At 36.2% G+C, this 16,855-nt stretch overlaps 2 protein-coding genes across 4 annotated transcripts in view; one reads left to right on the forward strand and one right to left on the reverse strand.

Moving 5' to 3' along the window:
- TMPRSS15 (transmembrane serine protease 15) overlaps positions 1-11,376 on the forward strand; it is a 59,174-nt gene extending 47,798 nt beyond the window's left edge. Inside the window, 7 exon segments of the mRNA XM_054191508.1 lie at positions 1,778-1,873; positions 5,363-5,412; positions 5,834-6,008; positions 7,919-8,100; positions 8,372-8,467; positions 9,395-9,534; positions 11,206-11,376. Of these exon segments, the coding sequence (XP_054047483.1) occupies positions 1,778-1,873; positions 5,363-5,412; positions 5,834-6,008; positions 7,919-8,100; positions 8,372-8,467; positions 9,395-9,534; positions 11,206-11,376 (910 nt within the window).
- Positions 11,377-16,201: 4,825 nt separating this feature from the next.
- CHODL (chondrolectin) overlaps positions 16,202-16,855 on the reverse strand; it is a 34,351-nt gene continuing 33,697 nt past the window's right edge. For all 3 annotated transcript variants that reach the window (XM_054214752.1, XM_054214733.1, XM_054214742.1), the window contains one exon: positions 16,202-16,729. In XM_054214752.1, coding sequence (XP_054070727.1) covers positions 16,645-16,729 — 85 coding nt within the window. In that variant the 3' untranslated portion in view covers positions 16,202-16,644. The remainder of the gene's footprint in view (positions 16,730-16,855) is intronic.

Raw genomic sequence — 16,855 nt, forward strand, 5'->3', positions numbered from 1 at the left:
ACACTGCCCTGTGACTCAAACACAAATTGAACAAAAAGAAAACATCCCACAGCCTGAGAACTAAACAATGAATTACAAAATGCGTGAACATATTTTCTTCAAATAAGAAACGTGTTGGGTTTATTGTGTTGTTTTGTTGTGTTTTTTTTTTTAACAGGGAAAAGAATTATAGCTATCAGACAATTGCACTTCTATACTTATTCTGAATATTTTTTTCAGCACGGTACCACATCATCTGAATCTTGCCCAACATTTGCTACTGTTTGTTGTTATTGAGCACATCTGAGACAGAGTTAGAGACTGAAATCATAGTGATCCATAGAGTATTCAGGTACATGAGGACCAATAATATCTGAAGAATTTACTGCACAGATATCTCTCTAGATCTCTGTGTAAGAAACTTCTGAGGCTTTTTCTGCAAATTTTGCCTAGTGAGCATTTTGAATGGAATGAGGGTTACTTTACACCTAGGTTAGCCTCTTAAGGGCCATTTTTGTAATAACCTGTGAAATTTCTAAAAGATTAATTCCATTAACAGAAATTAAAAAGCTGTGACACTGCATTTCTGGACCCACAGAAAAAACTATATTCTTGTTACTGAACTGACTTATCTCCAGGAAAAGCGTGTGATTTCTTATACTTACAGAAATGCTTAACCCTCATCATTTACCAATAAGTTAATTAAAAGAGTAGCAGATTGATTTTTGCAGTCACTCATAAAGCTTCAGCGCACTTAGAAACCAAATGAAATTATCAAAGGTTTTCTCAAAAAAGGGCTTAAGAGTTTATTTCAAAAAGCTGGGGAAACTTAATAAAGCCTCTGTGGTGACAGAGAATCTCAGAGAAGTTCCAAACTGTAATCCAGCAATTTCAGCATTTATTTAAAAAAAAAAAAAAAAAAAAAGGCAGAAGAGTGGGAAATAGTTTGCTCAGTCTTTGCTGAAAAAGACCAAGAAAAAGATGCTGAGGTGAGATTAGAGATCTTCACAAGTATTATGAGGTTGGTGGGAGCTTTGGCTTGGAAGATATATCCTGTTTGCCCTATTACAGGGTCTGTTACAGTAATCTAGTAGAACACAAGTGCATTCAGTTGAAGTTTCCTGGTATAATGCACCATGGAAAATGTAAGCCAGTAATATTCATAAACGTATATACTCTAAGCTTTTCTTGGTAGCATGTTCATTTTTTACATTGGTAAAAGCCCCTGCTCACTAACTTTCTCAAGAAACAATTTAGTGCCTTTTACACACATTTGCACTTATCGTCACTCAATGATTAGGCTGGTCCTTATTGTAGAATTTGACTCTGCCTACCGGGGTTGGCACTTTACCATGAAAATAGTAAATTTACATGAAATATAGTTTCATTTCTTCTCTAGGCACAGAAGTATAGTATCAATGTAATTACCCCTCCTCGAAAAAGCAAAACTGATATTCTGACGTTCAGTTGTTACTGTTCTGTTTTGCATACTAAGATTTAGCTCCATACGTTTAAGAATTGGTATTGCAAACCCTTCATTGTGGCACAGAAAATCAGAAATTGATAATTTACTGCTATTTAAATAATTAATTTCTGTTTCTTTAAATATTATTGTATCATTAGAAATCTTAGAATAAATGTAAGAGTGAAAGTAGGTGAACCCCATTTTAATCCACGTGAGTTTCAAGCCTCATGATAAATAGTCGTTATTTCAGGAAAAAAAATATGCAATTAATTCTACCAGTATAATAATTTCCCAAACATTCCCAATATGCATGTGTGTGTCTTTTCCTTCCAGGGATGCAAATGCATCATCAGCTGTATTATTCACTGGAGATGGCCCATTTGTCTACATCACCAAAGCAGCTAACCACAGCCTAATATTTACAAAAAGGTGGGTAGAATGAGGCTTCTTCCTCATACAAAGGATAACTTGAAGTATGGTGATGAATATACACTAACTTCTAGCTCAAGTTTATCTGAGAGGTAACGATTCTGTATGAGGTCTGGCCTATAAACATATCTAGGTTTTATTCTCTGTCTACTGATGAATTCTGTGTAACATTGGACAACTAACTCACTCTTCCCCCTTCCATTCTTGTCCATCTATTGTAAATTTTAAAGGAGAGAGATGCTTGCTACATTTTTAGCTATCATTCAGTACAATCTTAAGTGAAGTTCTTATACATTTACTGTGAAAACGATAAGTACTGCTATTTTTACAGAACATTTCTTATCTAGAAATCTCTGAGTTATGAATATATAATATAGTAGAAGAATTAAAATGGAGTGGCATTCACCCGTGGTTATATAGTACTTATCACACTAGGTTCTCACTGTAAACAATAGAGAAAAATAAGCACTTCAAATTGTGATCCATCAAGGCATTTCTTGAAATACGAGTCCATAATCCATGAGTCTGTAATCCACTGGCTTTATCGATACAGACTTAGTCCTAAGTGTGAACTGCTAAAGTAACCAATCCACAGACAGGTACCTATATTTAGACAAATTAGCCCCACTCAAAAATGACCTCTGGATTTGTTTCCACATTTAGAAGTGAATCATTAGATGAGATGATCCTCAGAATACATTCAATTATATTCTAATCTTTCTCAGTCCAAGTAACAGCTGAAGGGATTCTGAAGGGTCCTACAAAGTGGTAGCGTTTCTTGTAGATTAAATGAAAATGTAACAGTAGCACAGGATTATATTCTCAGGAAATTCTGGGATTTACGGTACACCTCCTAAAGGAGAAAGGGTTGCGATCATCAAATAAAAAAAGAATATATAATGAGTTTAATTACGGTCTTTCTGCTTATAAGAGGGTTTATTATACACACTTTCCTGGAATACTACCAGAAGTAGCGTGGCAGAAAATCACTGATTGCCAAAATGCTGAAACCATGTTGAGGATGGCAAGAGTCCACGTTCTTTCAGGTTTCCTTTATAAACATACCACATAGTAACAAAGCAGGAGAGAACTCTTAATTTGCTATGTTATATTTTATCTACATTTAAAAAAAAAAAAAAAAGATACATTTTATGTTCTAATTATACTCTGTTAATCCCAAACATTTATCATTCTCACTGGTGGTGAAAGTATCTTAAACTAATGGAGTATCATTGCAAGCTATTTTTCTTTCTTTCTTGAGTGGATGTCTAAGCCAGCATTGCCACAAGAGATCTTAAAGAGCAGTAATGATTTAAAGATGTCTTCTCTTAATATCTATTAAACACTAAAAAGTGATTAATGCAGGAGGAAATGGAATAAATTCATTCATCTTAGTTGTATTTCTGTTGCAGAAATAGGTATCTTCTACCATGCTTCATTTAAACAGCTGATAGGAATCATATTACAGGGTGACACTATTACAGATGCACACACTTTTTTTGTACGTATAATAAATGATAGAAAGATCACACAGATTTGGTAATTAAAAAACCCATATTCATTAACTGGTAATCAAACTATAAAATGTATTTCTCACATTGTCTTTGGTCTTTATTCAAGCCTAACTACCACTGAAGCAAAGGAGGGCACATATAATAGGACTGGAAAGCTGTCGTGGCAGAGACAGCAAAACTGTTCTCTGATGCCCTTAGGTAACGTATTTCTTGGCAGGATAGCTTTGTAACAAGGCAAAATCCTGCCTTGAAGATCCTGTGTGAGCAGATTCCACAGGCATAATTGCTTTTGCCAGTCCTAAGTGAAGATCATACTCACAGATGTCCCAGCTACTCCAGATTTCTGCCCAGCGCGCTGCTCCATAGATGACATTCAGAGAGGCACACACAATACCTCTGTTGCCTTTTGGACTCTCCTGTGCTGACCAAGAGGCAACTGAGGACTGGCGAACTGAAGTGCAGGCAAGGAAGTGGTTTACATACTGGGACATAGCTTCAGAAAGAAGAAAAAGCAGATGGCCATGAAGTAATTTCTACTAAATCAATCAGTAGGTACTGGTGATGGGGCAAAGACGCTCATTGCATGTGACTCCCTGCTTCAGTGTAAAAAAATAGGAACAAATCTGACATGTTGGATGTTAGTTTGGCTAGTTTATGCATCTGCATAAGAGAAAGCATGGGACCAGATACAGGAGCTAATATACAGTACCACTGACCACCATTTTAAAGCCTATGGAGGGAGCTTTGTCAAGAGTATTTAGTTGCTATGAAGTTTATGCAGAAGATGGTATTGGTTTCCTGTGGGTTTATGCATTTCTGGTTGTCCTCCTTGATGTTTGTCTCACCACCAAGGGACATCCTTATGAAGTCAACACAAATTTGAATACAAATTACAGAATTTGTAATATATTTTAATACAAAACACAGGTTTCCACTCTTTAAATTGCAGCTTTAAAATTATGCTCAAATCTATCTTGAAGTGGAAAATGGCTATGTGAGACTACTCAGAGCTGGAGGCATATCTCATTCTTACCCTCTCTGTAGTGAAGATTTAACTGGGGAGGTGGGGGGTGGTTACAGTTCCCACCTGCTCTTCTTGCACCACTAGGTCATTGTGAAAATGCTGGGTCACGTCATGCATTATTTCCCTCACAACAGATATCAAATTTTAGAGCAAACACAGTGAGGGATACATAATACCATATCATGTTTGAAGTATCCTTCCCTTTTTCTATTTAAAAATTATGTGGAAATGCATACTGTAAACTAGCCGTTGGCAGACTTTTTTTTTTTTTCTCTATTTCTGTATGTATCAGATTTAAATTGCTAGCACACACACTGTCCCAAGTGTTCAGATTCATTACAAGCTATGAAGATAATCTTAAAACCTCTGGGTATCAGAAACACTTGAGTAGTTTTGATCTGTGGTCTTGTGCTCTTCAGACTCTGGCTTTATATCTCTGCTAAATAATTTCTAACCCTGTATATATAGCTATATATTTTAGAGTGCATTATAATCTAAGTAAGAAAGATACAGTGATATCAAACTAATCTCTTAAATTCTTTGGTCACACTGATCTCTAGTGGTAAGGTATTGAAAACATCTCAAAAGGTAGAAAAACCATATGCAGTTACAATTATATTGAGAATCTGTCACAGATAGATGACTCGTTTCCCTAAAACACAAGGGGAGTCTACTTTTATTTCCATAACAGAGACCAATTAAATGTTCATTGAAGAGGAATATGTACATTTAATATTATATATAATATAATGTATGTTTATAATTAAAATATGATAAAAACTGTAGGACAACATATTGTACTTATCAGTTTGATGCTGAAAAACCAATGTACTTATATAGCTTATATACATTTATACAGATATATATGTGAGTGTACGTATGTATATTTGATAGTCATTTAGTGTTACCTGGTATGCAGATACTTGTGATTTAATTGCACTTTCATTCTAGAGAGCACTGTTTGAACAACCTGGTGGTTCATCTGCAATGTAACATTAAACGTAAGTACACATACTCTGGGAATATTTCACACAGAAATCAAATTGTTCAGTCCATAAAGCGTAATGTTTATAGTTTGAATTGAAAGGTTAGGGAATGAACTATAAAAGCTATACTCGTAATGATATAAACACGGGAAAATTTACAGTCTTCACTTATTTTCAAAGTATACACTAGAGACAGGTCTATACTGAAAACACATATATAAAAAATCCAGAAGGTGTGAGGAAAGAATACGTCTAAATCCAAGTTATAAAGTGGCATCTTCATTTCAGCTATAAAACACCTATCTTTTTTCCACAGTAATACTATTTTTTGAATAGTAGTTCAGATACGACAAAGCCTATTTTTCCAGGAATATCAGATAGTCTAATAAATGCAAAAAAAAAAATCTACTTTTTAATATTTATTTTTTTTTTACAGCTTGTGGCAAACACCTGGTATCTCAGAACAATGGAACAAGGATTGTAGGTGGAAGTGATGCCAGAAGAGAGGCTTGGCCTTGGATAGTTTCACTCCATTTTAATTCCAGACCTGTTTGTGGAGCTTCCCTTGTCAGTGAGGAATGGCTGGTGACTGCAGCACACTGTGTATATGGGTAATGTTCCTTGCACTCAGAAGCTAGCGCATTCTGATACTCCCACAACATGCAGGTATCCAAATGGTGGAAAGCCGTTCAGTAAAGCGGGGTTGAAGTTCGACCAGAGCCATTGATGAATCCTGTATAGAGCAAAACACACTTTCAAAGGATCATACTGAAATCACTGGAGAGCGGCACTTTTTAGAGGGTTTCTAGGTGCTTACTTTAGAATAAAATTAATATAAATTCACAAGTGCCTCTTTCCACTGACTCCAGGGCATCTTTCCAACTATTTGTGATGGCATATGACATACATGCCATGTCTTTTCTTTTTGATTTTCATGATGATGAAACGCTTATTTTATGTGCAGGTTCACTAAAGAGGCATCAGATTATGAATAATTTGTGACACTGATATAAAAAAGTAACAGCCAGCTGACTGTTTAATTACTGTATTTTGAATCACTTGTGGGCGCAGCTAAAGGCTCCTTTGCTTTCTGGTAAACCCTCAGTCCTTACTTTAAAGCAGAGAATCGTGGAAACTAAGCAGCATTTTCTGAACAATGAAGAATTGCACTTTAAATATATGGTATTAATACTGAGCATGTGCGCTTAACCCGTAATTAATGTGGGCCTCCATTAACTAGTTGAATGCCTGCCAGTGCTATAAAGGATGACATCATACCTCATAAAGGTAAAGTCAGTGTTGCCTGTTCCTCCTGTATACTATCATAGATTGATCAAGATTTACTGTGCATCATTGGAATGAATCTTGATTTGTGTGCATTGATTAGGCAATAGTGGGTATCCCCTAGATGGTGTTATTTGTACCATTCAAAGAAGTGATGCATATTTAAATATTTTCTAGGGGTTTCTTCCATAACAACTATAATAAAAACGAGTGCTGTAGAAGACACCTAGAAACCGGAATGGCAAAAAAAGAACATTAGTATTCAAAATTACAGTAGAGCTTTCATTATAAATAGCTAAGTAGCAAGGCAGTGGAGACTATGCCAATACATTAATGCTGCCTCATTGCATGACAGGAGCTATATTCCACACAAAGACTAATGAAAAGGATCAAGCCCTCTTATTTCACACAATAAATCCACACCTGTCTTGGTACTTCCTTTGCACTTAAATCACCTTTCCACTTTCGCTTAAATCTCATTTTATCATCTTGACTTTGCTGGAATTTACCTAAGTGGGAGCCTACAGTTTCACACTTTAATTCTGAACATTTAACTTAAACGCTCCTCGTTTAGAACAAGATAACCTCTTGATGTCAAACCAAAAGATCAGCAGAAAACAATTCAGTACAACAATCAGGCTGGAAACATATTTTTGAAACTATGAACTTGTTGATTAAAAAATAGCAAGTAATTAAGTTCTCTAACGTAAATACAGTCTCAAACCAGCATGCGTAGCTCAGCAAAAAATGCAGATTTTGTCTTAGCATATCTTTTTTTGATTTAGATTAAAAAATTAAGAGACCAATTTTCTGAGTCTGAGCTGCAGCATTTCCAATGACATTTTAGACCAATTATTCTTTAGATATTCCATAATAATTTTCTAACGGGGATGGATATTAATTGCCTGGTGGGCAGTCAGCAGTATTCTTCACAGTGTTTAAAAAGCCACAGTAATTTAGTATTTTCCTCCCCTGCACTACTGTCTGATTAATTCTTTATAAATAATGCATTATGAGCTTAACATAAAAAAATCAACTGCATATTTCTACGGTGGGGATGTTTAAGATAGTGTTAGTATCACAAAATTGTAAGCACATCCACTACATTCTATTTATTTTGACAAAATGTGCAAATGCTATGAATTAACATGAGATTAAAGATTAGCATTTTACCTAACATATTTTTCAAAACTTTCATTAATCACTCATAATTGTGAATATTCCTTTCAACGTCTAGGAGGCAATTAAAACCATCTCAATGGAAAGCAGTTCTTGGCTTATATGACCAGTCAGATATGACACAATCTTCAACAGTAGTTCGAAACATTGATCAAATAGTTATAAATCCTCATTATGTGAAGCGTACAAAAAATAGTGATATTGCTGTCATGCACCTTCAATACAAAGTGCAATATACAGGTGAGTTGTTATTTTCCCATAAAACAGATTTACTCTGTTATGCAAAACCTTAACGGTGCTAAGCACATGAGGGTGATGGGGTGGCTGTACATTTTTTACAACCTAATCATTCTGGAGTCAGTCCAGTACTTCCTGGATATCTTGCCCAAGAAGTGGGTTTGAATTAATGTATGCTTTCTTACTTGTACATTAATTCATAAAACTTCATAACTTCATAAAAACCTGAATACAGGGAAGAGGTTGAAATTGATTGCTTATTTCTCATTCACAGATTACATACAACCTATCTGCTTACCGGAAAAAAATCAACAGTTTTTACCAGGAATTAACTGCTCCATTGCTGGCTGGGGTACTATTATGAACGAAGGTGGGTCATCATCTTGGAAAATTATGACAGGCATGAAGCTGTAAGGGAAAGCTTGTTCCTGATTCCACAGGGATTGCTAAAATTGAATAGTTTAGAGAGGTACTCCTCTATATGAAAATTTGGGAACTATCCTTCTCCACTGTTCCTTCTCTAAAGCAAAGTAATAGAGTTACAACATATTTATTAGAAAAAATATACATATCTAAGATCATTAAATTATGAGAAAAAAACTTATTGCATGCCCTTAGAAGTTATGATGACTACTTTTCTCAATATGAAATACATACATCTTATTTCCAGATATTGGGTGGGGAGAAGGAAGGTTATTCTTTCTGACAATATGCAAACAATTTTTCCCAGAATTCAAGCGTACTGACTGTAATTTGAAATGCGTGTTCTGTTTGTATATCATATGCACCAGATTTGGAGCCCCTGTGAAATAATAAACATGCTATTTCATTCCCACAGTTGCTCGTATGCATTTGCATCTACATTTTCAGAATGAAATTGCATTTATAATTCTGGGTGGGAATTAGAAACAGAAATTTTTGTAAAAACTTGAAATAGTCAATAAAAGTTACACAATGAATAGTGAGGAAACATTGGACAATCCAAGTTCCTAAGGTCTTAATTACCCCTTAGATCTCCCCACAGTGAGTTCATAGTCATTGATTGTAGTAATCTTGATTTAATTATAACCAAATTCAGTCCCATTACACAAATAAAAGACAGGATTCTGTTAATGAGCGCCGTTTAATCAGTGACTGTGTTACAGGGGTACAAGCCTGAATAATACAGCAGTGAGGCAGGGCTTCCTGCTGCTCAGTAGCGTGCCCAGCATGCTGGAACAGGAACAAAACCATTGGTGTTCCGAGCGGGTTGTATGTATTTATTACAGTGGGTAAAAGTATTTTGTATTTTCATCAGGTCCCACTTCAGACATACTGCAAGAAGCAGAGGTCCCTCTCATTTCAAATGAAAAATGCCAACAACAGATGCCAGAATATACTATTACTGAGAATATGATCTGTGCAGGTTATGACATAGGAGGAGTGGATTCCTGTCAGGTAAATACAAGTGACTTGTTTCCACTGCTATCATACACTATATCTAATTACTGAATAAAATGGTCCTTGATCCTCCGATAATTAAAACCAGAACCACTGTCCATTAATATAATTTCTACTTACAGTATTTTGCCCATTTAATCCTTTATCAAGATACAAGTTGAAAAGATAAAAATCTATTTTGTATCATCTTGACATAAACAACCATGGACAGAGATAAATAGGAGGACTGGAAATTTTCTGCACTAAGTTTTGAATAATTACTGCTGAGGAAAGAGGGACATGCTTAGGGAAAGGCAGAGTACAGAGAAATAAATACCAAATAGATTGAAGACTCAGAAATGCTTCATGCAGGGAAAGAGAGCGCAATGATGCTTTTCCCAGAATCTGTAGACTTTGGAGACCTTTTGTAAGTGGATGCCACAGTATTTAGGGTAGGTTGCCTTTCTGCATTGATCTCATATGCTGCTTCCTGGGGATCTAGTCTTTATCTGTTCCAGCTCTGCTTACAACACATGGCTTCTTTTTGAGGACGTAGTCAGAGTTGGCTGTCATGTAATTTTTCTTCCAGCAACATGGAGTCTATGGCATGGAGACTGGCTGGTTCTCCTCATGTCTGACGAGGAGCACTCTCACTTAACTGCTCTTGCCTTGCCCTCACAACCTAAGCCTTCATCAGGTGCAGTGACTTTGGCTGGTTTTGTTGAGAAGGCGGAGTGTATGCAAGCCTAATTTCACTTACCATTCGTTCAGCCTCTTGGCTTTCCTCTTTCCTTTTGCCTTCTGAACCTCATACGGTGTAGCACCATAGGCTGATATAGAGTACAAGTGACCAGCGTTGTGATCAATGACCATTCAACCATGAGCAAAGATGAACAAGTGAGTCCTGATAGTGCTTCAGCCTTTAGGCTGCTGTCACAGCCTTTGAACTTTTGTGATGCCCTAGAGTTATGGGCAGAAGTATTTTAACAGCTGAGTCCTTGCAGAACTCTCCCGTAAAGAACCATTCACAGGGCTGTGAGAAGACAAAAATAGTACTGGTTCAACTAACTTGATAGACAATGAAAAACCGTCATTGTTTTCTTTCTCATCAAAACAAGACACTCATGGCTGACCCATCCCCCACTCAGGCTGTGAGATGAGTCAAATTTGGTCTCCCCGCGCTCTATTGCAATGCTACATCTGCTAAACTATTGAGAAGGAGGTGTGAGAAAAGGACACCTCCTCCTCTGTGAATCTTCCAGACTTTTTCTTGAAATTTGAAATTGCAGAAACTCTGGGTTGACCAAAAATAGAACTGCATTTTGGCTGAATAGATTCAACTAAAAAATAATCCTAGACATTTACCCAGGCTTTATGAAAGATGAAGGGCTAAATGTGAAAGTAGTAAGCAAAAAAAAAAAAAAAAAAAATCATTTGAAACCCAGTCCTGTATGGAAAGACTGTTAAGAGCATAAGATCACATCCTTTAAAAAAAAAAAAAAAAAAAAAGGAGAAAAGGAAATCGATTATTTCAAGAATTTTTCCACATGGAAGAAGTCATATTGTTCTCACATATATATGGATACAATGTCTACAATAAGTAAGGATCAGCACAAACAAAATGTCATAAACAGGCTCTGCTTCAGAGTTGACACCGTTCACTTCTAACTTTTGAATTTCATATTGCAGGGAGATTCAGGTGGTCCTCTGACATTTGAAGATGGTAACAAGTGGGTTTTGGTTGGTGTAACATCATTTGGCTATGAGTGTGCACTTCCCAAAAGACCAGGAGTGTATGTTCGTGTCACCATGTTTGTAGACTGGATCAAAACAATCATCTATTAGCTTGATAATTTTTAGTGATAGAAATAGAATTTAAAGGTTGAAAGTAAGCCATTGTATTAGTGATGTAAACCACTGGTATTCCAATCTTACAGTTAGAGAAACTGAACACATATTTAAATTTTGGGGAGGAAAATATTAATAATTGAGAACTCTATTACCAATTGAGAGCAATATTTCAATGCAGATGCTGTGGTTTTGTTAACAAATAGTTTTATCATTTTACTTTTTATTTTGTGTGAGACCATGGGGAAACAGTTTCTTTCAACACCAGTGGAGGGCTTTACAAAGCACGGGCAGTAAAAAAGTTTGCAAACTGCAAATGCTTTATTGAAATATGGTATAAATTATTAATTTCAGGCCAAACACTACCTGTTTTTATGTCTTGACACTGTATTTTTCAACGTGAATTTTCATTTCAATGCAAAGGTAACTCTTCTCAGTTATCTCAACACATATCAAAATTAAGGTATACGTTATCTGTTTAAACTGGGCTCATGGGAGTTCTGTCTTGTAAATTACAAAAAGCTCTGGAATGAGGTCTATGGACTGTGCATAAAGGCTGATCATGTATCATGCTGCTTTCTAATGAATAAACTGAATGTAAGCCAAAAGTTCTCTCTTGTGTAATTCGTTTGGAATTAATAGAGTTAAATAAGGATTGAATGTAGCTTTTTAGTTTTCTTTTTAAGCAAGTGTTTTGGCAGTTATTCAAGCAATTATAGATATGTGCTGTGTACACCCAAGCACAGATTCACAACACTGCAACTTCCTCTCATAAAAAGTAATGTTTAAAAACATCTGACAATAATGAGTATCAGCTATTGCCAGTGAATAAAAAGGAACGGGGTTCCTTTGATACATTACATGCTTTTTCTGTACTGGTGACTTTTAATACTGATTTTATGCTTTATATATAAACTATCACGACAGCCCATTACAGCAGTCTAAAGGGGAAAGAATACGAAGAACAAAAAAGTGGGTTTTTTTTTCTCTTCTTGAGCTCTTTTCTAAATAGGTTTCTATTAAAATATAACTACCTACTTGTTGAAATGCCTTAAATTCAATGGTGTCTTAATGTTTGTGTAATATGATGCATTTCTTTTATTTCTGTTTTCAGCCCAGTGTGGGAATCTAATATATTTTAATTCCAAAGTTCTGCATGAAAATACAAAGTGCATTCTAACTTACTGTTTATGTGTATCTACACACATACATATAGATGTATGATTTGTGTAAGGAGCTTCCCCACTTGGTGCTTACAACGCTAAATGCAGACAGGAAGTGCTCAAAATACAAGGCTGGCTTACAAACACAAGTTGGCAGTCACCGATAAAAAAAAATATCAAGTCTCAAACTGTTTTCAGGTCTTCATAAGCATTAGCGGACTAGGTCCAGACCAAAATATTTCGCGTTATCAACACATCTGTGACCACAAGGAACACAGGCAGGTGTAATTAAGCCAGAGAGAAGAGAAAAGGTGTTTTAGACACCTTCTTCCATATAAACCCCCATAGTTTTTAACATCAGAATGTTAAAGCTGCAAATCCTAGCTTTCACAGTGGACTACTGTTTCTTCCGTTACTCTGCTTGAAAACAGTCACCGAAAATAAAGTGCGTTCTGCTATCAGTATAAATTGATTCCGAGGAAGCAATTACGTTAAAATGCTTAATTAAAATGCAACATGATTTCTGCATTATTTACCATACATCACTATCATAAATGGTGTTTCAGTCTGTTAATGAAATATGAGACCCAACTCAAAGCAGATACAGTCACTAGAAAATGTGCTTTCCAGAAATACAGTAATATACTTTTATTTATGTGTATTTTTTGCTTCCCAAAATGCAAAGCATAGATGTATTTTGAGGTATACATTAATAAACCACCCCCTCAGACTAAAAAATTTCATATTATGAACTCTGGTATAGAAACATATATGTAATATAGGCCAGTATAATTAAAAATATGCATTTTATTTCAACTAATTTATGCCTAGATAGAACTAACGTAACTTGAGCCGACCACGTTCTAGCCTTCGTTCAGCATCCATGACTTCAGTTGCCTGCATATAAACCTGTGGAGAAAACAGTTATTACTATGTTAAAACACGTGGGCAGCATAGATTATTTTCGATTGAGTCACAGAGCCAAAATACTTTGAAATAGAGGGTGGAAACCTGATGTTGACTTACACGTGCCTGCAACCAAAAAACTTTAAAAGATTAAAGAAGGAAACGAGAGCTTTCTCTCTCAGATGCTTGTAAGAGGCCAAGATCACTAAGGAAAAAAAAATAAAAATCTGTTCCCTGGGGAAAATAGGGGTGGTGGGAGTATAATGCCATCCATCTGAGGACTAGCTGAGGTTTACAGTTCATCCTTCAGTTCCTCCCCTCACCTACAGCTGCCATTTGGAAGAGATTTAGAGAGGCAGTGAGCAGAAGGGAATGTGGTCAGCATGAGGGGACCCCATAGCTGTATGTAAAAGTCAACAAGCTCATTTGAAGTGGCTCTAGTTGATGAAATCTGCCACCTGAAATTGGAAATAATTTTCCTTTCTCCATTCTGTAGATTTTAATATGAATATGAAGGACAGAGAGGGTTGAGGCTTTTTGTTGGTTGGTTGGGGTTTTTTGGAGCACTTTTTCTTTTTAAATAGCAATTCTGTTTCCACTAATGGACCATGATGCGTAAGTACCTGTTGTTGTTTTTCTGGATTCTCTAAGCCCCAACAAAATCCAAAGGAAATACCAGCATAAAGTCTAATTTCTAGGTATTCTCTCTGCAAGTGTGCAACACACCTATCTTTCCCCCTTTCCTCTTTTACCCTTACTCCTATCTCCCTTTTGTGGGGGGAAATAAGGGAAATAAAGATGAAAGAATTTGTGTATGTGTAGGATTTGTATGTTTTGCATGGAAAAGAATCACCAACTTAAAGGTGGGAGTCATTAGACTATAAGTTTGATCTGTGCACCATTTGCAGTCTTCTAAACAGGATTCTTAAGTGTCTTTAGATTTCACCTGGTATCTAGGAACAACATCCTAAGCAAAGGAAATACATGGAAGGAAACTACTTCCTTCCCCTAAGCAGGTGATATGATATGGAAATATTTTGCCCCAATAACAAATATTTTTTATTAACATATAGAATCTGAGTACATTATAATAAAAGATTTGCGTGCCGCTTCCCATTCTTCCGTCACACAGAGTTTGACTGGTCCGTGCTGGTAACTGCCCAGCAATCACCTTCACCCCATAAGACAGGCATCTAAAGGTATTTGCATCTCTTAATTGCTGCACAGAAATCACTTTTGCTGCATTAATCGTAATATTGATTGCTACATCTTTATGTGTCTTTTGGAATCCCAAAGTACGAAGAAATAGTTAATCCTTCAATTAAGTTAAAGGAAGTTTATCCTCCAAAACGATTAAAAAGAACTAATTCTTTTTTTTTTTTACCACAACCGTTCCCAAGAAAGAGGACTCTCTTGCCCTCCCTTGAGTTAAGCAGTGCTTAAGTCAGGAGAAAAACAATTCTGGTCTTGGTGACCATGCAGGATCATAGTATTTTCTCTCTATTTACAATCACTACGAAGGAAAATAAAGTACGGAATCAAGCAAAGAAAGAAGTTGTGACTGGAAAAACTACAGAGTATTTTAAGTAGGAATAGCAATACTTAACCTGAAGTACAGAGGACGGCTTCTTCAAAGAGGGAGTGAAAACATGGCCTAACAGCAACGTTAAGATGCTTCCAAGAGTGCTTCGGCAATAGCATTGCACAATTTGTATTAGTGGTATTGAACTTTTAAATGCTTTTCCTTTACTCAGAAACATTGATACACATTAGTCTCTGAACTCCAAGCGGTGGTCAACATCAGCTAGCACAGCATAGGCAACCCCAGGAGTAACACAGTTCTGCTTCTGTCCATCGCTCCCCAGCTTCCACCCAGCGGTAGTTTTGAATCTGTGGTAATGATGTAGCGCCAGCTAGGTTGAACTCATGCTCTTGAACGCTTGCTGCAACTGCAGCAGAACCCCTTTTCACTTCCAGCTCCAGCACCGGGCTGTCACCAACAAATCAGCCAGAGTGCCATCGCTACCACCCCAAGATCTGCTCCCAACGACTGCTAAAACCATTCTCACAGCGCAGAAAGCCCCTAAGCAACCAAGGAGAATGGACGTTAATGACGTTAATAATAACCCTAAAAGACGACTTTAAATGCATCAGGGTTACCTCTAAATCTTTCTATCAATTAACACAATTAACTTTTAGCTTTTCTAACACAATAACTATTAGCTTTTCTAGCTAATAGTCTGAGTAATGCTGGGATGAATCTATTAGTGCCACTTCCAAGAAAAGCCATTTGTCGTCTCTTTGATCCAACATTACATTACTCCTAACAAACCTTTAGCTGTATTTAAATGATCTTTGATTTCTTTTTAACATAGATTTACTGAAACAAGTAATTTTAATCTTAAACTCTTTCCCGTTGTGATATTATTTTTTTTTTTCCTCAGAAAAGGTAAAAAAAAAAAAATGTTTTACTTAAGTAATGGCTGCCTTCAAAGGACATCTCATTAATGAGGTATCACTTGCCAAGTGACTTGTGTTGACCTTGAATGTGTCAAAAAGTTATGGTTATTCCCTGGCAAAGTGGATTCATTATATGACATCAAATGATTTTTTTGTATCCTTGAATTTTGCCACATCAGATCGATGTCACAACAAGGTGGCTATCTCTGCCAGCGTCCGTGTTAATATTTAATAATCAGTGTGCCTGAGGATCAAAAGCTGTGTTAAGTGTGCAAATAAATACTAAACAAATATTTTGTATCAAACGTTTATGCAAAGATAAATAATTGTTACACTGTAAAATTGTCAGTTCCATTTACAGTACATCAACTAGGTTACAATGCATGAGAGACTAAAGGAAACAAAGAGGGTTTGTTTAACTACAAACAGTCTTAAAACTGATACATTGTAGATATTTCCCCATAAAAACTTCAAATGCTCTGTTCATTTCATTGCTCACATACTAGCTAACTTACATCTCTTAGCAAAATAAACACATACCCTTTATTTAGCATGGCATAGTTTGTTACTGAATTAATAACCAAACATTATATAAAAGTGATCTGAACATTTGCCTCAAGGGGGAGCTTACAGTTCATTCTTGTAGATCCTTTGCATTTTCAAGCCATTCCAAGCCAATGTTCTTAGACGACATCATAATACAGCCTGACTGCAAAATGTTATTTTTGCCTTGTTTTCAGTCAGTAAATCATTATACCTCCATGCTACTGTCCTTCCTAGGCGTCTTTGAAATCCATAGTGTGGACTGGTTTGGACTGGTTTTTGTTCTTCCTTTACTGCAAGATAAAAATATAAACTATTTTCAGTGCACGTGTGCCTTAGCAGTCCTGATTCAGGTTCGTGATCAGACCTGGGTATGTCCTCCCCTATTGGAAGGCCATCTTTGTTGCTGTCATAGCATG

The sequence above is a fragment of the Rissa tridactyla genome, chromosome 1 (assembly GCF_028500815.1).
Source record: "Rissa tridactyla isolate bRisTri1 chromosome 1, bRisTri1.patW.cur.20221130, whole genome shotgun sequence".
Lineage (NCBI taxonomy): Eukaryota > Metazoa > Chordata > Aves > Charadriiformes > Laridae > Rissa > Rissa tridactyla.